General features: G+C 54.0%; 2 protein-coding genes across 3 annotated transcripts in view; both read right to left on the bottom strand.

Annotated features, from left to right (window-relative positions):
- Nucleotides 1-13: 13 nt before the first annotated feature.
- On the bottom strand, nt 14-3,024 carry NME4 (NME/NM23 nucleoside diphosphate kinase 4). The gene is made up of 5 exons (XM_054080555.1): nt 2,871-3,024; nt 947-1,077; nt 732-833; nt 529-641; nt 14-454 (listed from the first exon to the last, which is right to left on the bottom strand). Exons 1-5 carry the CDS (start codon nt 2,956-2,958, stop codon nt 334-336), a joined length of 555 nt encoding a protein of 184 aa, XP_053936530.1. The 5' UTR covers nt 2,959-3,024; the 3' UTR covers nt 14-333.
- Nucleotides 3,025-6,940: 3,916 nt separating this feature from the next.
- Nucleotides 6,941-20,055, bottom strand: part of XPO6 (exportin 6) — a 61,205-nt gene continuing 48,090 nt past the window's right edge. For both annotated transcript variants that reach the window (XM_054080238.1, XM_054080239.1), the window contains exons 15-24: nt 19,257-19,401; nt 18,520-18,666; nt 17,316-17,505; nt 15,065-15,220; nt 13,648-13,762; nt 13,033-13,204; nt 12,473-12,634; nt 10,377-10,475; nt 8,689-8,919; nt 6,941-7,673 (exon numbers count right to left, since the gene is read on the bottom strand). In XM_054080238.1, the coding sequence (XP_053936213.1) occupies nt 7,572-7,673; nt 8,689-8,919; nt 10,377-10,475; nt 12,473-12,634; nt 13,033-13,204; nt 13,648-13,762; nt 15,065-15,220; nt 17,316-17,505; nt 18,520-18,666; nt 19,257-19,401 (1,519 nt within the window). In that variant the 3' untranslated portion in view covers nt 6,941-7,571. The remainder of the gene's footprint in view (nt 7,674-8,688; nt 8,920-10,376; nt 10,476-12,472; nt 12,635-13,032; nt 13,205-13,647; nt 13,763-15,064; nt 15,221-17,315; nt 17,506-18,519; nt 18,667-19,256; nt 19,402-20,055) is intronic.

Raw genomic sequence — 20,055 nt, 5'->3', positions numbered from 1 at the left:
CCCATTACCCTCCAGGCATATTCCAGTATCTCCTAGACCTTCCCAGTGTCTCCCATTTTTTCCCAGTGCCACCCCAGTGTCTCCCTGAGCTTCCCACTACTGCTCCAGTGTTCTTCGAGGTCATCTCAGTGCCTCCCAGAGCTTCCCAATGTCTCCCTAAACTTCCCAGTATCATCCCATCATCCCCTGGGGCCATCCCAGTGCCTCCCAGTCCCACCCCAGTGCCCCCTGGGAACACCCCAGTGCCTCCCAGTGCTTGCGGGTGACATCCAGGGGAGGAGCCCAGTGACGTTGCTGGTGGCGCTGGGTTTTATTGGGGCTGGGGGTTGCTCCTTAGGGTCCGTAGGTGTAGTCCCGGTCTCCACTCTCCCAGGCCACCAGTTCGTTCCGCTGGAACCAGAAGCCAATCTCTCGCTGGGCCGTCTCCACTGAGTCGCTGGCGTGGACCACGTTCCTGGGCGGAAACGAGACCAGTGCGGTGGCCGTGGGGCTCCCACCACCGTCCCCACACCCACGCCGACCCCCTACCTGCTGACATGCATGCTGAAGTCCCCCCGGATGGTCCCCGCTGCTGCCACCGCCGAGTTCGTGTCCCCCACCATGGCCCGTGTGGACTTCACCACGTTGTAGCCCTCCCACACCTGTGGGATAGGGGAGACCTGAGCCCCCCAGGACCTCCAACCCTCCCAGAACCCACCAGGACCCCCAAACCTCCCATCCCAGCCCCTCACCATGGCCACCAGTGGCCCCGAGGTCATGTAGGCGAGGAGCGCAGGGTAGAAGGGCTTCTGCCGGAGCTGCTGGTAGTGTTTGTCCAGGAGACCTTGGTCCGCCTGATGGCAGCGTGGGGTGATGGTGGAGACAACATCTGCCAGAGCCTCCTGAGCTGGTTGTGGGGTGCAGGGTCCCCCGAGGGGGTGGGAGGCAGTATGGTGGGGATGAGTACCTGGAGCAGCTTCATGGCCACCAGCTTGAAGCCACGATGCTCAAAGCGCTGGATAACGTTCCCTACCAGCCGCCGCTGCACTGCATCCGGCTTCACCAGCACCAGCGTCTTCTCCTGCAGCTCCGGGGGGGCTGTGCAGAGACAGAGTGGCCAGAGTCACAGAACCATGGAATGGGTTGGGTTGGAAGGAACCTCAAGGCCAACCAAGTTCCACCCCCTGCCATGGGCAGGGACACCTCCCACTGGATCAGGGGCTCCAAGCCCCATCCAACCTGGCCTGGAACACCTCCAGGGATGGGGCAGCCACCACTGCTCTGGGCACCCTGGGCCAGGGCCTCCCCACCCTCACAGCAAAACGTTTCTTCTTAAAATCTCATCTCAATCTCTCCTCTTGCAGCTGAAAACCATTCCCCCTTGTCCTGTCCCTTCACTTCCTGACCCACAGCCCCTCCCCAGCTTTCCTGGAGCCCCTTTCAGCACTGGAAGCTGCTCTAAGGTCTCCCCACAGCCTTCTCTTCTCCAGGCTGGACAACCCCAACTCTCTCCTCAGATGGAAGGTGCTCCAGCCCTCTCATCATCGTTGTCGCCTCCTCTGAACCCATTCCAACAGCTCCATCTCCTTCTTACGTTGAGGATTCCAGAACCGCCACCCATAGCACAGCAAGATCTGGCACCACCACCACCCATGAACCATGGGACGGCGGGGTCTGGCGTAGCTGCCGCCCATGGCACAGCGGGATGTGGCATTGGTGTCACCCATGGGACAGCAGGCTCCGGCATCGCTGCCATCGCCCTCACCCCATTGCCGGCCCTGCCGGAGCCACGCTGGCAGTCGGGGACAGAAGTCTCCCAAGGGACAGTGCATCCCGTCCGCTGGAGGAATGGGACAGGAAGAAGGGAGAGGAGGCCAAGCTCAGGCCCCAGTGTGGTGGGACAGAGCCCACGACTTTGCCCGCAGTTGCCAAACGTGGCCCTGCGTGGTGTGGGTCCCATCCCGGGGGTGGCGCAGGGATTGTCCCATCCCAGCTCCGGGGACACCAAAGCCCTCGGGACCTGCCAGACCGTTCCAGGGGAGCCACCAGCTCCAGGTTCTGCCCCTTCCTGACACATGGATGAGAACCCCTGGAGAAGGGAAGGAGCCCAGGAACAGGAAACTGGGGGGGGGGGGGGGGGGGGGGCTTCTCCCAGGGCAAAGGGATGGGGCACTGGGAGCACTGGAAGGGGATGGGACAGGAAGGACCGCAGGAGCAGGATGGGGACAGGAGCCCCAAGGGACAGGATAGGAATCAGGACAGGGTCCCCAGGGACAAGACACGGATAAGGACGGGGTCCCTATGGGCAGGATGGGGAAGGGGCTGAGGGCAGCATGGAGATGGGGACAGGATAGGGATGGCAGCAGGGTCCCCAGGTGTAGGACACGGATAGGGTCAGCATTCCCAGATACAAGACAGGGGTGACAACAGGGTCCCCAGGGACAGGGATGAAGGTCCCTGGCAACAAGATGGGGATGTGGATGGGGATGGAGTTGAGGACAGGACAGGGTCCCTGGGGACAAGCCAGGGAGGAGGACAGGGTCCCCAGGGCAGGATGGGGATGGGGATAGGGACAGAGATGGGGAGAGGGTCCCTGAGGAGAGGACAGGACAGGGACAGGGATGGGGACAGGTTCACTGGGGACAGGACGGGGATGGGGAGAGGGTCCCTGGGGCAGGATGGGGGTGGGGACAGGGACAGAGGTGGGGAGAGGGTCTCTGGGGACAGCACAGGGATGGGGACAGGGTCCCTGGGGACAAGGCAGGGAGGAGGGCAGGATGGGGATGGGAACAGGGACAGGATGGGTATGAGGACAGGACAGGGATGGGGACAGAACGGGGACGGGGACAGGACAGGGACAGTGTCCCCGAGGCAGGACGGTCCGTTCTCACCGGAGCCGAAGCAGCGGGGCCCGGGGGGGCAGCTCAGCCCCGGCTGCCCCCGCAGGCTCCGGGCCAGGCAGCGCCCCAGGGAGCCCATGGCGGGGTCCGAGCGGGCCGCCCGCCCCGGGGAGGCTTTAAGCGCCCGGCAGAGCCCGGGGACGGGTCAGGATTCCGTCCCTCCCCTTAAAGCAGCCGCCGGGACCGGGCGGCAGCCGCTCCCACACCGAGCATCCCAGTACGGAACATCCCGGGACGGGGCATCCCGGGACCGAGCATCTGGTACAGGGCATCTCAAGCACGGAGCATCCTGACATGGAGCATCCCCGTACGGAGCATCTCAAGCACGGAGCATCCTGGCATAGAGCATCCCCGTACGGAGCATCTCAAGCACGGAGCATCCCAGTATGGGGCATCCCAATATAGAGCATCCCAAGCACAGAGCATCCTGGCAATAGAGCATCCCGGTATGGGGCATCTCAAGCATGGAGCATGCCAATATGGTGCATCCTGCCATGGAGCATCCCTGTATGGAGCATCCCTAATACGGAGCATCCTGGCACATAGCATCTGGGTACAGGACATCCCACAGTCAGAGAATCTTAGCACGGAGCATCCCAGTACAGAACATCACCCTAGGTTGGAGCATCCTGGGACAGGGCATCCCTAATAATGGAGCATCCCAGCATGGGACACGCTGCTACGGGTCATCCTTCTGGCACAGAGCATCCCACCATAAGATGTGCAAGTACGGAACGTTCCAGCACAGCAGCCCAATACAGAGCATCCTCTGGATAACAAGGCATCCCAGCATGGAGCATCCTTCTGGCATGGAGCATTCCCAGCATGGAGCAACCCCACATGCCAATACAGAGCATCCCAGCATGGGATATGCCAGTATGGAACATCGCAGCACAGACACACCGCAATGGAGTGTCCCCCTGGTATGGGGCATCCTCCCGGCATGGAGCACCTCAGCAAGGGACATGCTGGCACAGAGCGTGGCACCTGGAATGAAGCATCCCCAGCACGGCCCCAAGCCCCACCACCGTGGAAAGGAGAGCCCTCACCCATCTCATGGAACCCCAGAGTGCCAAAACCCAGACCTTCTTGCTTTGCTCCTGATGGTCCAGGTAAGGAGACAGCCTGGCTTGGCCCCCGCCAGCCCGCGCTGGGGTGCAACGGAGCCTGGTGTGCAGGGGGGACCCCAGCGCCACGCTGCCCCCCCTGATCCTGTTGAAGGGTCACAGAGGGGAGCACCCAGGGTTATGGGCCACCCTGACCACGCAGTGGGTGCCTGGGGGACCCTGTCCTGCTCACCTCCAGCACTGCCCAGTGGGAGCCACAGAATCACTGGGTTGAAAAGACCTCCAGGATCATGAAGTCCAACCATTCCTACCAACCACTAAACCATGCCCTTGAGCACCTCATCCACCTGTCATTTAAATACCTCCAGGGATGGTGACTCCACCACCTCCCTGGGCAGCCCCTCCGCTCTAAAGCATCCCTGGAGGCCAGGGGAAGGCAGAGTGGGAAGCAGGGAGGGGGATGAGCCCCGTGCGTGCAGAGGTGATGGGGAACGTGGCACCAGGGCTCCTTCCTTCACCCCAACCTCTGCTGAAGGAGGCAGAAAAGAGACTGGGACACTCCTCTTCACAGCATCGCTCCGTTTCGGAGTGGAGCTTCCCTTAGGACTGAATGAAATCAGTGTGGGAGCTGAGCAGTGCTGCAAAAGCATCTGACCTGGCTTCCCCAGAGACGGAGCGAGCACCAGCGCTTGCCAAAGGGACTTTTGCTGGCCAGAAGCTGGTGACAGCCACCCAAAGAGGGGAAAAAGAATCACAGAATGGTTTGGGGTGGAAGGGACCTTGAAGCCCATCCAGTTCCATCCCCTGCCATGGGCAGGGACACCTCCCACTGGATCAGGGGCTCCAAGCCCCATCCAACCTGGCCTGGAACCCCTCCAGGGATGGGGCAGCCACCACTGCTCTGGATAAAAGGCTCCTCCCCCACGTCTGCTGTGTGAGGGGCGATGGCACAGAGGATGGGGTGGCTTTGAGGAAGACGAAGGCTGTCACATACACCGACACCAGGTGCTCTTCCCCATTTATCCAACAAGCTGCCCTCTCTCCTGGAGGGCTGCAGCCGGCCCTGCACCTCAAGCCATGGCTGCTGAGGGAGAAACAGCTTCTAGCAGAAGGGCTGGCAGGCGGCAGCCGGGGCTTTGGCCACCTTCCAGCCGCTGCCCTTGACCAGCTGCTCAGCAAGTGAAAAACATGAGAAACGTGCACTTTCACCCTCTGTCAAACAAATGTTTTGCAAGAAACAGAAGCACCAACATCCCAGAGTGCCAGGCGAGCAGCAGATGGAGTCCCCTTGACCCGTCGCCGAGGGAAACCACAGCCAGGGCGCTCCGCGGAGGAGGTGGCTTGGAGCACGCTTGGAACAGGGCTTGGAGTTGCGAATTGCCAGGATGGCAGCTCAGGAGGAAGGAGAGGCTCTGGGGACAGGTCTGGAGCCAGCACGGCATCTTCATACAGCCAATAACCACCAGGAAAAACAAGGACTCAAGGTTTCAAGTGCAGACAGTGAGAGCGAGTCACTCCAGAGCTGCCTGCTCTCAACCCCATGCTCCTGGTGCAGCTCCTGGCTTGCAGGGAACTCGGTGCCTCTCGCTCCCAGGAAAGGGAAGAGCTCTGCAACCTGGTGATGCTCAGGGAGATCCCTTGGTGCCAGATCATCACCCACCTTCACTGTGGTCTTTGCACACCTGTGACCTTCTCAGCCCTCAGTTGCAAGGACTGTTCTCAGCGAGGCACCTCCTTGGCAACGGGCAACTTTCAACTCCAGCTGAGCTGCTCACTGCAGGGTACGAAGCTCAAACATCAAATTGGTCCCAGTTCAGGCAGCCTCTGTCTGTACACAGGTTATCTAAACACTGTACTGTATCTCCAAACAGCAAACACGCACATTGCAGGATGGTGTTTTGCACAAACCCATAGCTCAATGAACCATGGAGTGAGTGCTCCTCCACTCCAGCTCACCCTCGATTCCTCGCAGCTGCCCACATGCAGCCACCTCATTTCAAGTCCACATTCACAACCCTTCATGGAGAACATACAGAGATTGATTAGATCTTAAGGAGAAATATTTTCCCGTGATGGTGAGGAGGCCCTGGCCCAGGTTGCCCAGAGCAGTGGTGGCTGCCCCATCCCTGGAGGGGTTCAAGGCCAGGTTGGATGGGGCTTGGAGCCCCTGATCCAGAGGGAGGTGTCCCTGCCCATGGCAGTGAAGTGGAACTGAATTGGCTTTAAGGCTCCTTCCAACCCAAACCACTCCATGATTCAAAGAACACCTTTCTCCAGGCCTGCCCCCTTCACAACAACCAGTGCAGTTCCCACCACACAGCCTTTACTGCAGCTGCCCTCATAACTGCAGAGAGTTCAGACTGATTTAATGCTCTAAACCCTTCAGAGAGAAACGGTTCCCAGCTGCATGATTGGAGATTCACAGGCTCCAAAGAACTGACTGGGATCCCAATCTTCTACTCAGATCCTCTGTGGGGTCACCCTGGCCAGTCGCTGCCCTTCAGCTCCGGTCTCCTGTGATGCAACACCACGAACTCTGCGAGGTTTTCTTGATCAATTCAGACGGAGGTGGCAAACACAGAGAGGGGAGAACGGAGAACGAAGCCAACACTGATTATAGAATCATAGAATTGTTTGGTTGGAAAAGACCTTTGAGATCAAGCCCAATTGTACCCATCTGACACTAAACCACACCCCTGAGCACCTCATCTACCCGCTCTTTTAAATCCCTCCCAGATGGGGACTCAACCACCTCCCTGAGAACTTGCACTGGTTCAGCACAGCGCCCTTCAGGAGCTGCTGGACTCGTTGGGAGCCCGGCCAAGACCCTTCGGCACCCAGGACGCGGTCTGGGGAATGCAGAACTGCTGCCGGTCCTCCTGCTGATCACCAGGAGAGGCTGAGGATGGCTTCCTGCCGCACAAAACGCACTCCAATCCCATGGAACAGCCTGGTGACAGACAGACCTACAAGGAAATGCAACCAACTTCCAAGTTATTTAAAACAACAAAGTAAGCACTTTATTCCCATTAAGCACGTTGTTTTAGTATCACAATGGAATGATGAGAAAACGCTTAAAAAAACCCCAAAGAGAGTCTCTAATCCCCACAAACAGCAGGGAGGTTTTTCAAGGCAATTAAAAACCAAAAAGGAGTGACAGAAGTGCCAGAACAGTCCCAACATCACAAGTCTCCTCCTCTGAGAGCCGGGCAGGGGCAGGAAGGTGGAATGACACGAAGGTACGAATGTCTGAAGTGGTCTTTGGCGCTTCTGCCTCGTGTTCTATCCGTACAAGATCTCTCAAGACTCCACAGAAATCTCCGGACGCAACAAAGTGCTACGTTAGTAGAACAAAACCCCAGCGAGAGGCCTTTCCATACAGTTGAGATGCCCTGCGGTTGGGCGTTAAGACACATCCTGCAGACAGTGCTGACTCCAGCTGGGGGCCTTCGGGTTGGGAGAGGGGAAAAAAAGGAAGCGTGGTGCATGAATCCAAGAAGATGTGCCCATGTGCAAGACGCAGCGTCCTGCAGTACTGACAAAACCAGGGAGGAGAGAAGGTGGTGGCAAAACAAAAGATGGATCCGTTCCCTACAGTGATCAGAAGGCGAGTCCAGTGCAGTAACTATAGTTTCACAGTTCCAGGGGGCAAACTGTCATTGCAGAGTCTGTAGTAACGCAGGTCGTTCACCAGTCTGTGCACATTCTGGGTAAACGATGGCAGATCCTGGAAAAGATCAAACACCACATTGTACTGCAAACAGAACCATGGGCACAAGCGGTGTCGTACAGCGGCGAACAGGAACCGAGAAGGCCCAACATCCACGTGTGCTGTCACACCTCAGAACAGACCCCTTCCTCCCGAGGCCGAGATTCGGAGCCCACGTACGGGGAACAGAGGTGGTTCCAGAGCTGCTCCACACGGAGCTGACTACAGAGATCTGGGCTCTGTTCACCGCACCGGCTTCTTGGTGTGCGGTAGGCGCTACACGAACGCTCACGCCATGGCCACCTGCAGCAAGAACTGCTCAGTACATTCCTGCCAGGGCTCCTGCCTGCCACGTACCCCACAAAAAGGGCTCATTTTCCTGAAGAGCAATTGCTTTCTGCAGTCCTGCAATTCTCTGAAGGCTCCTTTCCCACCCTCACCCTTGGTCTCAAATCCCCAGCATCAACCAAGGGGAGACTCCACAGCACTGACTGGGATTCCAGCCTTCTATTCAGATCCTCTGTGGGGTCACCCTGGCCAGTCGCTGGCCTTCAGCTCAGGTCTCCTGTGATGCAACACCATGAATGCTGGGAGGTTTTCCCAGCAAAAAATGGACACGTGAGCTTCAGCGGATGGAAGCCCCAACCTGCTCACTGCCGTGATGTTCCACAGGGAAGGTGACAGACCCCTCATTTGCTTCACACACGCATGAGGGGTTGAAAAGAATTGGGACTCATTGCAGCCACCCTCAAACATCTGGCCAGCAGCTGGAGTGAGATTTTGCAAGGAGCCAAGTGTCCCACTCTAGAAACTATCAGTCAACCCCTCTATGATTTCTTCCAGGAAAGATATTCCCCAATTCTTGCCCAAGAGATGAGATGGCAGTTCTGCTAACTTGGCTAGACATCACCAAGGATGGAGGCGTTTGCTGCCTCAAAACCCTGCCCTGAGCAGCTCAGGGCTGTCTGCCAGCATGTTCTAAACACCATGGATCCTGGGAATACTGCTCTCCTGCCACGTTTCCCCTTCTTACCCTGTCCATTTTGAAATTCCTTGCCAGCACGTTTTTCTGGTTGGAGTCTACACCATCACAACTGGCCAGGAACTCGGGGAGAAAGGCTGAGTAGAAGCCATCAAAGTCCACCGAGGCCATGTTGTAGGTGGCGATGCCGATCTCCTCCTGCAGCAGGTCGTGTGACTTGTGGACAAGCACCTGAAGGAGCACATTCACAAACTGGAACAGCATGGTGGTCCGGAAGATCTTCTACACAGTGAGAGAAGGACATGATTAGGTACCTTCACAGCAACAACCATCCCACAAGAGGGATCGCAGCAGCCAGCATGTGCTTTGGAAGCACCGACTCACGGAGGTCAGGCCAGGCCACTTCAAACCCAGCAGCTCCTGAGCTATCAGGAAGGTCTGCAAGCTCTTGGGAGCATCAAGCTAACGTTCCAAGCCAAGATCACAAATGGCTACAATAAGCTAAATAATATCCGCTTTAAAATTAACAGTGAACTTGGCGACACTCACACCATGCGTCTGCCCCAAGTTTTAAGCACTGGTATTTAAGCAAAGGGCATCAAGTCCCATTCAAGCTCCAGCCAGCTCCAGCCTTCACAGTGCTCTGCAAAGCCAGGGAATCTGGCTCGCTGCCTGGAAGTCTGCAACAGGCAGCTGTGCATGGTGGGCTGTCCTTCAGCTGTGACCACAGACATGAACCTGAGTGCTCTGCTCTCATAGGCTAACCAGAAGGGCAAGACCCTGGATTCCAACTCTAATCCTTGATGACAGCAGCTAACAGGTCTAGATCAGAGGGTCACACAAACATGGAATGGTTTGGGATGAAAGGAACCTCAAAGCCCATCCAGTTCCACCCCCTGCCATGGGCAGGGACACCTCCCACTGGATCAGGGGCTCCAAGCCCCATCCAACCTGGCCTGGAACCCCTCCAGGGATGGGGCAGCCACCACTGCTCTGGGCAACCTGGGCCAGGGCCTCCCTACCCTCACAGCAAAACAGTTCTCCCCAACATCTCATCTCAATCTCTCCTCTTGCAGCTGAAAACCGTTCCCTTTGTCCTGTCCCTGCACTCCCTGATCCAGAGCTGCTCCCCAGCTTTCCTGGAGGCCCTTTCAGTACTGGGAGGCTGCTCTGAGGTCTCCCTGGAGCCTTCTCTTCTCCAGGCTGAACAATCCAAACTCTCTCAGCCTGTCCTTGCACAGGAGGTGCTCCAGCCCTCAGATCATCTGCGTGACCTCTTCTGGATTCGCTCCAACAGCTCCATATCCTTCCTGTGCTGGAGACCTACATGGCAGCGATGGAGATGACCACCTGGCAGTGACAGACTGCAAATATCCTGATGCCGACTCAGGTGAGAATGATGGAGGGACTCTGCTGCTGTTTCACTGATGGTCCCTGTTCCTACTCCCTCAGAGAAACACCATCATCACTCTGCATGTTCTTCCCTCATTGTTGTAGGGAGGGAACACACTGCTTTTCCTGACTGGAGCTGGGATCTCCCCCCGTGCCCACCGCAGCAGCATCAGGGGGGCGGTAACGCTGCTCTGACCAGCAACATATCCATGAGGATCACAGCAACCAACCAAAGGCTGTGCCATACAAGCCCCCAGACCCTGACCTTCGGTTTGAGTAGTTTAAACCAAGCCCCAGAAGAGCACTGACCCCACTCCAGGCACAGAGCGTTCGCTGGTCAGACCCACCTTGTGGTACAGCTTCTGCTTGGTGTTCAGTGTCTCCAGGTAGAAGAGGTTCTGCTTGAATAGGTGAATGTCGGGTTGCAGGAAGGACTGGCCAAACGCCTATGAAGAAAGCAGGATCGAAAGAAGGGGATTGATACCGTGACAAATATCAGACCTGCCAGGCCCAACAATATCATGACACCAGAACAAACCCTGCTGCAGCTTCTCAATGCAGCCAATTAAAAAGACAGTTATATCAACCATGCTTTGGCCAGACCAGGCAGGAATAAAGAAACTGTGGTGGGAACGTGCTCATATCCTTGCTAAGATGGGTCCGTTGGGAACATGTGGGCACAGCTCCCTTGGCAGGTAGTTTGAGACAAAGGTGACTGGCAGATGCGTTTAACATGTTACTGCACGTTAAACTAATGACTAATTTAGCAAGAGGTTAGAGCTGGGAAGCTGACCTGGGCTTTACAGATGCAGTAATGAGCTTAGGAACAAACTTTGCTGGACCAGTCTGGTAGGACCACACAGACTGTAATAAAACACCTTTTACACCCTGAGTAGCCCTGAAGCACCGCACGGGTGATGCAGGCAGATGAGGCAAACTCTTCACAGGGACAGGCAGCAGAATTGTATCAGCTGCTGCTTTAAGGCATTGCAAACAGAAGAGGTCGTTCCCCCAGACCAGGCACTGATTGTTAAATGTACAAAACCGGCTCAGCTCCCTTCAAGACTGAGCCAGTTCTGGCTCAGCTCTCTCACAAGCTATTAATATCCTCAACACAACGCACTGGCTGTGCGGAGAACATTACAGAACACAGAGTTTGGTATCACAACAAGGAGCCTGTATGGGAAGGGACGCAGTCTCCCAAAGCACTCCACGATGGGACAGCTCTGTAAGAAGTCCCCCCCCACCTAAAGCCACGCTCAGGGCCCTCTGCTCTGGTGTTTGCTGCTCTTTGCAGGAGCGAGCCCTGCTCTGAGGTTGCAGAACATGGTGCAAGTGTGCTTCTGTTTACACTGATGTGGGCTGATGGTGGAGGGCCGGCCACTAGGTCCTCAGAGCAGCTTAGGAGGCTGACTTTGTCCCTATTTTACTGTGTTGAGGACAGTTCTTGCATCTAGAGCTGCAGAGGAACTCACTTGGCCAGCTCTGACCCAAGGAACACGTGGAATGCAGCCTATTGACAGGCTGAGAGTTGGGGTTGTTCAGTCTGGAGAAGGCTCCAAGGAGATCTTATAGTGACCTTCCAGTACCTGAATGGGCTACAAGAAAGCTGGAGAGGGGCTGTTTACAAAGGCTTGTGGTGACAGGACGAGGGGCACTGGGTATAAACTGGAGAGGGGCGGATTTAGACTGGACATAAGGAAGAATTTCTTCACCATGACAGTGGTGAGGCCCTGGCCCAGGTTGCCCAGGGAAGTGGTGGCTGTGCCATCCCTGGAGGTGTTCAAGGCCGGGTTGGATGGGCCTTGGGCAGCCTGATCCAGTGGGAGGTGTCCCTGCCCATGACAGGGGGGTGGAACTGGATGGGCTTTAAGGTTCCTTCCAACCCAAATTATTCTATGATTCTGTTTTTCTCCCAAATTCAAATGCCCCAACCTGAGAAGACTGGTGCTGGCCTTGTGCATGTGCCGGCACGCTGCCTCAGCCTTCTCTATTCCCAGGCCCAAGCCTACAGGGTATTACCCTGCTGACCCTTCTCTACCCTATGCAGCAGCACAGAACAAACCCATATAAACAGAGACATCTTGGTCTCGGAGCACATTCCTGTACTGACAATGTGCCCTAGTGCTAACCACAAGACTTGGGACAGAAGTGGGTCAGCATCAGTTATATATTTTTAGGGCCAGACACAGGATGAGGCATGGAAAGGGATTAACATTCCTTCCTCACTGCTTGCTTCCCAGTGCAGGGAAGCGCTGTGCCTTGTGAGCACATCGGCGAGGCCGCTCTGCAAGCACTTTGATTTCCAGTGGTTCCTGAGGGCAAAATCCTACCCAAGATGTGGTTTAACCCCTATCACCCACATATTTAATGCACTGCTGCAAGTAGCGTACGCTCTGTTGCAAAAAAGGGTTCTGGATGACCAGAGGAATAGCTGAGTTACCTGCATGATGGCATTGAACTGCGCTTCGTTCTCCATCTGCTCTTCTGCTACTCCTCTTTGGACACTAGCCAACACGCTAGATTTGAAGAAGTACCGCCAGTTATGGTGGAGGATCCGGAAAAGCAGCTCGAATAACTCTGCTTTCACATCAGGAGATGAGCGCTAGGATGACAGGAGAACAAATTCTGTGCTGGAATCCCACTGGTCGCCTGGATGGCCCCGTTAGGGGGGGTCACCCAGGGCACCCCTTTGCGGCCAAGGTACCAGAGCATGAAAGTGTTTCCTCTTAAGGCAGGTGCCAAACTTGCACTCTTGGACAATGCTAAGAACACATCACCAAGTTTTGGGTTTTACCTCCTGCTTTGAGCACATCCGTAGTTTTAGCCTTTCTGGCAATTCCCAACCCCCCCGACCCACACTGCTTCCAATTCCCATTGCCAACTCACCCCGTTTCACCTCCACAGGGACTGACGTTTACAGCTCTTGGAAAGCTAAATGCTTCATTGCTTCCACACCCCCGGCAATGCCTTCCCTTCCCATCTCCCTGTTCCTCCACCCACCTCTGCAATGATGGGGTAGACCTGCTCCATGCACAGTGAGATGACGCTGGGTAGGAAAGGCTTGAATACTTGGCCAGGTTCTTGTACCACCACTTGCAAGATCTTCAGGAACTTCTCCACCACCCGGCAGCCAGTGCTGCCCTCATGGAGGATGCTCTCTGCCAACTGCTCCCTATGGCAAAACCAAAGTCATTGCATAGGAACCTTCCCAGAGATCTGCACGTTTACCTAGTTTAAAGGAAAGCCCCTCAACTTTCTCAACAAAATGAGTACATTAAGCCATGGAAGGGAGTGAGGTTTTGGTGATCCCTTTCCCCACCAGAAACTGAGAGATTGCTGGGGTACCCTTAGATCTTGGAGCTAACAGGCAACGCGAGACTTCAATTCAGCATCACACGCTTCCAGAAAGCCCGTGGGAGAGCTTAAACTGTATGGGCTGGGTTACTTCAGACCTGGAAACAATTTCCTTAGATTTAGCCCTGGGATGTGGCAAAAGTCTGGAGACAAAGCGGTTAGAAACACTACACTCTTTAGGGGCAGGGACCCATTGTACGAGCAGCTTACTAAGATAAATCATCCCAAGGGCTGAGAGAAGTGACCAACACGGTCCAATACCTGGTGAACATGTTTAGGAAGGTCTGTATGATCTGCTCAGTGAAAGGCACTCCCATCTGCACTCTCAGTCCTTGAAACAGAGTGAGGAAGAAGCTCAGCATCTCATCTGTCACGTCTAAGATACAAACAGGAAAGCAAAAAAGAACGTGTTAGGGCAACGCTTAAGCATATCAATAAATCTTGTATGTGAGATTTGCTCCTCCTGTACAGGGAACCCCTTTTACCCTTGGAAATTTAGCAGCATGGTTGCCTTTGGAAATTGGAACCAACACTGGTACTACAGGGCTTAAAGGTTGTTGATCCACTTCTGAAACCTGCCAGGGATGAGGAATGCAGCAAGCATCAAACAGCTGAGACCAAACATGATACTATCAGCAAAGCTCTTAGTCTGCTCTGCCCACATAGCGCTCGGCGAGAGCTCCGGCGATGGCCTGGGCTGATCTCCTGTCGCTCACTGCTCACATAGGGTTAACAGGAAGTACAAGGAAACCCAGACCAGCTAAGCAGCTTGGACGGAGATAGAACCCAGAAGCTTCCAGAAGCTTCGTTTCCTTTGGCAGGGACTGAAAAGACCCTTTTGACTTGAGAAGCCACTTCCAGTGCATGTTGTGTTCACCCATCAGCACGGCAGCCAACTCTTCACCAGTCCCAACGTCCTTTGTTGAACAACCACATAAGCTGAAGCTGCTCGACTCCTCTACAGCCCATAACAACTGCACAACACTGCCAGCCTGTTCTGGAGACAACAGCTCACTGGAGTCACAGCACGAGCTTGCTGTCTTGGATCCTCTCTGCATTTCAACGTTGTTTCACAAAAAGTTGAAACTCCCCAAGCCTGCTTCAATGAGAAAATCCCACCTAGCTCCAAAAATTTTCATGCAACGCCTTGCTTTTCATGAGAGGAGCTGCCGCAGCCCTGAGCTGCCCTGATGCGACATAAAATGTAAGCAGCTGGCTCAAAGATTGCCAAGAAGCAATGCTGGTTGTATCTCAAGAGCCTTTCATTTACAGGGAAAAAACCCATATTATTTGACCAGATTTGAGGACATCTCCTCCTCTTTGTTTCCAAGTTTCTGGAGAAAAGGTAACTGTCAAACAGAGCAAGCCAGGGGATTCTAAAGCCTTTTTTTGTGCTTGGGATCAGCTCCATTCTTTTTTCACTGCTGAACACCACACAAGGCATCTCCATCTTCTGGAAGTGACACACATATACCGCTGTATCCTAGACGGCAGAGGAGATCGCCCTTTCCTGCTCCGATTCAGTCCAGCGCACCCAGAAGTACACACATCACACTTGGGCAGAGCAAGCCCACAGGCTTCACACAAACACCACCACGATTCTATGCCAATGGAGTTTGGATGTTAGCAGTGGGTCATAAAGCTACTCACAGCATTAAAGCCTGTCCTATGGTTATACCTGACTGATGAATGAAAGCTGGGAAGAGGGCTAGTGAGACCTGCACGGATTCTTGCAGCGACTGATAACAGATCTGCCGAGACTTGGTAGATTCTCCAGAGATACTTTCTACAATATCTTCTAAGACGCTGAGTGTCTGATGGATGATCACTTTGGCTGCAAAATAAGAGAAATTAAACTTCCTGCATGTGTCAAAACTAGTAATCAGAGGCAAGAAACAAAGAGAAATCAAGTTAATAGAATCACAGAATGATTTGGGTTGGAAGAAACACTCTAAGCCCATCCAGTTCCACCCCCTGCCATGGGCAGGGACACCTCCCACTGGATCAGGGGCTCCAAGCCCCATCCAACCCGGCCTTGAACACCTCCAGGGATGGGGCAGCCACCACTGCTCTGGGCACCCTGGGCCAGGGCCTCCCCACCCTCACAGCAAAACATTTCTTAAGATCTCATCTCAATCTCCCCTCTTGCAGCTTCAAACTGTTCCCCCTTGTTACGTCCCTGCACTCCCTGATCCAGAGCCCCTTCCCAGCTTTCCTGGAGCCCCTTTCAGTACTGAAACAGGAACCAAGAGAACAGTAGCACATTATGACCACGAAATATCCTGCAGGTTTCCATTTCTGACAGTAACAACTGGAGCCACACACAACCAGCGTGTGAGCTAACCCAAAACTGGGAGAACTAAACTGTCTCAGTCCAACCCGCGTGAGCAGTCCGCTGATGTTGTTCTTGTGAGAAGCAAATCCCCTCTCCCTCCCTGCACACATCAGATTTGTCAGGAGCCATGACACTGTGTACTCCTGAACAGTTTTTAAAGTGATATTCCCCCCCAAAGAAACACAGACACTCAAAAAGCAATCCCAAACCACACTCAGAAACCTCCAGAGATTACCGGACACCATCAGTTCAGGGCTCTCCGACACAGACTCACCCTCTGTAGTACTGCCCAAGTCTGGACAGAATTCTTATTTTCCCCTTAAGCTTTTATAACCATAATCTTTATGACACTGCCTCCAGTCTACGTTTCTGATACCACAGCACGGTAGTCCCAGACTGTTAAGTATTCCTACTGCAATCTGTGCTATTCAAAATGATCCCACCATCCCTGCCTGGCTAAGACAGTACTTGGATGGAAGAGTTTACAGGTAGCCTGGGGTGAGGCTGCCCTGTACACACCCACAGAAGAGGGGTCTCTTAAAAAAACCAAAAAAACCCAAAAAAAACCCCAAACCCCAAATTGCTCTTTTTCTGCCCCCCCCCTATACTAAATATGGTTTCTCAGCCAAAATAATTATTAGGAAACCAGTTTAATCACAGAATTGTTTGGTTGAAAAAGACCTTTGAGATCATGGAGTCCAACCATCCCTGTCCACCACTGAACCAGATCCCCCAGCACCTCGTCTGTTAAACCCTTCCAAGGATGGGGACTCCACCACTGCCTTTGGCAGTCTCTGCCAGCACCTGAGAACCCCTTCCATGAAGAAATTTTTCCTAATATACAATCTGAACCTGCCCTGGCACGACTTGAGGCCATTTCCTCTCATCTATTGCTTGTTCCTTGGGAGCAGAGCCCAGCACCCACCTCGCTCCAACCTCCTTTCAGGCAGCTGAAGACAGCGATGAAGTCTCCCCTCAGCCTCCTCTTCTCCAGGCTGAACAGCCCCAGGGCCCTCAGCCACTCCCACAATCCCTGTTCTCCAGACCCTTCCCCAGCTCCGTTCCCTTCTCCGGATGTGCTCCAGCCCCTCAAGGTCTTTCTTGGAGTGAGGGGCCCAAAACTGACCCAGGATTTGAGGTGTAGCCTCCCCAGTGCCAAGTGCAGGGGACGATCCCTGCCCTGCTCCTGCTGGCCACCCCATGGCTGATCCCAGCCAGGATGCTGGTGGCCTTCTCGCCCACCTGGGCCACTGCTGGCTCGTGTTCAGCTGCTTTTGACCAGCACCTCTGGGTTTTTCTCCACGGGGCAGCTTTCCAGCTGCTCTTCCCCAGGCCTGGAGCTGCACAGGTTTATTGTGTCCCAAGTGCAGGACCCAGCACTTGCCCTTGTTGAACCCCATCCCGCTGGTCGCAGCTCACAGATGCAGCCTGTCCAGGTCCCTCTGCAGAGCGCCCCCACCCTCCAGCAATGCTCCCACCCAGCCTGAAGTCATCCACGAACCTACTAAGGGTACACTCAGTCCCTTAATGATGCTACCAGTTTGCACGGCAGCTGTCAGAAGACAACACGCGCCCCAAGAAACTCAGTACTTACTGTCCTCCAGCTGCACCTTCCTCTGTGGCAAGATGGCGTTGGATTTTAGTTGGCGGTATTCTCTTGTGAGGGCAGAGATTAGGCTGGCGTGGTTGGTGGAGCGAACTACCCACTGCTGTTCACTTTCTGGAAGATTTGGCCAGGGCAGCAACAAAACGTTCGACAGCGCTCTGCACACCAACACCTGGGCCTAGAAGCAAGGAGACGTTAAGCAAAGAGCCAAAGTTTTACCATATTTGCTACTCACTTTAGCAAATATGGTAAAGTATTTGCTAGAGCACAGCCCTCACATGAAGGGACATTTCACAGCTGTAAGAGGCATCCAGCAGTGCTCACTGCTTGAGGAAATCAAGAATAGAAGTTGAGCCCAAGCGAAAACGAGCAGCTCTGCAAGGTGAGAAGCAAAGATCCACCATGTAAAGCCTGGAACCAGCTCTGCCAGTCCTTCTCTGTTCTTTGTACTCATAAAACAAAGATAATAGCACTTTCATTACTCCTTGTCTGGTTTACACACTAAGTTTCTTAAGCTGAAAGAGGGGAGATTGAGATGAGATCTTAGGAAGAAATGTTTTGCTGTGAGGGTGGGGAGGCCCTGGCCCAGGTTGCCCAGAGCAGGGGTGGCTGCCCCATCCCTGGAGGGGTTCAAGGCCAGGTTAGATGGGGCTTGGAGCCCCTGATCCAGTGGGAGGTGTCCCTGCCCATGGCAGGGGGTGGGACTGGATGGGCTTAAGTGTTTCTTCCAACCCAAACCATTCTGTGATTCTGTGACTCTGCACTTGCACAGTATTTTATGCCTTCACACCAGCTCACAAGACAACCACATCCCAACCTCCACTGTGGCTTCTCAGCACTTCTGTAGTACAAATGCTAACTTGGAGTGAGGTACACGGAATGCTAACACAAGTTTCACAGAAAACTCTTTCTGAATGTTGGAATCAATGTACCAGCACTGTAAAGTCAGCACAGAGTTGGGGCTGTGTCAGCAAATGAGAAAGGAATAAGGTCCAGGAGCTGCAATTGTGTTTTTTTCCTTACGCTTTGCTTGAAATAGATCCTGTGTCACTTGGATTCCCAGATATCCACAGCACAGTGATAACTGTTGCCCCTACTCCTTTTCTTTTGAGGCTACATTTTGCTACAGTAAGACCTGAGGCACAGCTTTCCGAGCACTTTATCCACATTCTCCATCTCAGAGCCAAATCACCTTATCAGGAAGGCGCTGGGCGGAAGTGTCAGTGATCCTGTTGAACATCTTCTGCACTGCTGGGATGTTGATCAGGAACACCGGCCGCACGGTGGTGGCTAAGGAGACTAGCAGGTGGCACGCCGACAGCAGCAGCTTCTCCTGCACCTGAAAGAAAGCGTGATCAGGCTGCCCAGTAACACCACCCCACGGAACCACACCGTGCAGCACAGCCAGCTCCCATGACAAGGTTTTTGCAAGCAAGACCATTTACAGCAATTATTTGTCAATCAGAGCACAGGTCAGTTCCACTGACACTGTGGAAGAGAGATTTCTCTCGAGTGGTGAAGGCCTTTCAGAGGCTGCCCCGAGCAGTGGTGGAATCCCCTTCCCTGGAGGGGTTCAAAAAGCGTGTGGCCATGGCACTTGGCGCCATGATTTAGCCGGCATGGTGGGGTTCGGCTGATGGTTGGACCGGATGAGCTTAGAGGGCTTTTCCAAGTTCAATTATTCAACTGTTCCCTGCTTTCAACATCATAAAAATCATTGGAGTGAGTTTATAAGCCTATAAGTTGCTTAGTCTCATATTACCTTGACCTATTTAGAATGGCTCTTGGTCTCGCCCTACATGAGACATTTGCTGTGGCTCTGGAACCAGCGCTCAGACCGATCCACACCCCTGAACCCAGCAGCACTGCCACCGAGGATCCCCTGCTCCAGGCGGCTGCTCAGCCTTAACCCAGCACTGCCCGAGGTACCTTTGAGCTGATGAGAGGTGTGATCGCCTCCAAAGCAGTGGAGACGAGAGAGATGAACTGCTCCGGGTTCTGCCGGTGCACTTCGCTGTAGAACTGTGCGAGCCAATGCGCGTAGGCTTGTAGCGCTGCCAGGGACTGAGCGTGGCTGTGGAGAGGCAGAGCAAGGATAAGGTACATACAGGGGATAAAGGGGAAGCAGGACTGTGGCAGGAGGGCACAAATTCTGAGCATGGTGGTGAATATTGGTATTCTCAGATAAAGCTGGCAACTTTTTCTTTAAAAATTGCTCACTACTACTTCTTTTGTCCTGGATCCTGTACATTCAAGGCTTATTTAAAGGAAAGATATAACTGGACTCGCCCACCAAGCAATCGTATTAAGCCAAAAGATGTGAACAGATAAGGTCAAACTATAACCAAGAGGTTGGTTGACTATACTTGTAGTTCATAATTATACTTTCGGCACAGATTAAGATTTTTGCGTCAGGCCATTTCTTTGGGAATCCGCAATCAGGTGACCTCCAAAGCTCTGACAACATACCTTCGTTAGGCTGGCATTGGAAAACAGATCATGGGTTTCTTCAGGGACATTGGAAAGGATGAAACCCTCTCACTAACAGATCACGGACAATATCTCCCAAATTAGTTTAAACCAGAAAAGGAGAAAGAAAGATCATTAAAAGAGCATCACCCGCACAAAACTCAGTGCTTGTAACTTGGGATTATTTCATTTTAGGAGAAAGCCAGTGAGGGTTTTCAAGGAGCTGCTACACATGAAACTGCAAACCAGAACAAGCACT

This window comes from Cuculus canorus, chromosome 15, assembly GCF_017976375.1.
Source record: "Cuculus canorus isolate bCucCan1 chromosome 15, bCucCan1.pri, whole genome shotgun sequence".
Lineage (NCBI taxonomy): Eukaryota > Metazoa > Chordata > Aves > Cuculiformes > Cuculidae > Cuculus > Cuculus canorus.
This window is presented reverse-complemented; position numbering and strand designations above follow the sequence as displayed.

Excerpts from the sequence above, each read along its gene's own strand:
- NME4 (XM_054080555.1), bottom strand. The coding sequence starts at position 2,958 with ATGGGCTCCCTGGGGCGCTGCCTGGCCCGGAGCCTGCGGGGGCAGCCG. Across the intron at positions 642-731 it reads CGGGGCCACTGGTGGCCATG|GTGTGGGAGGGCTACAACGT; the intron begins GTGAGGGGCTGG and ends CCTATCCCACAG. Across the intron at positions 455-528 it reads TTCAGCATGCATGTCAGCAG|GAACGTGGTCCACGCCAGCG; the intron begins GTAGGGGGTCGG and ends GTTTCCGCCCAG.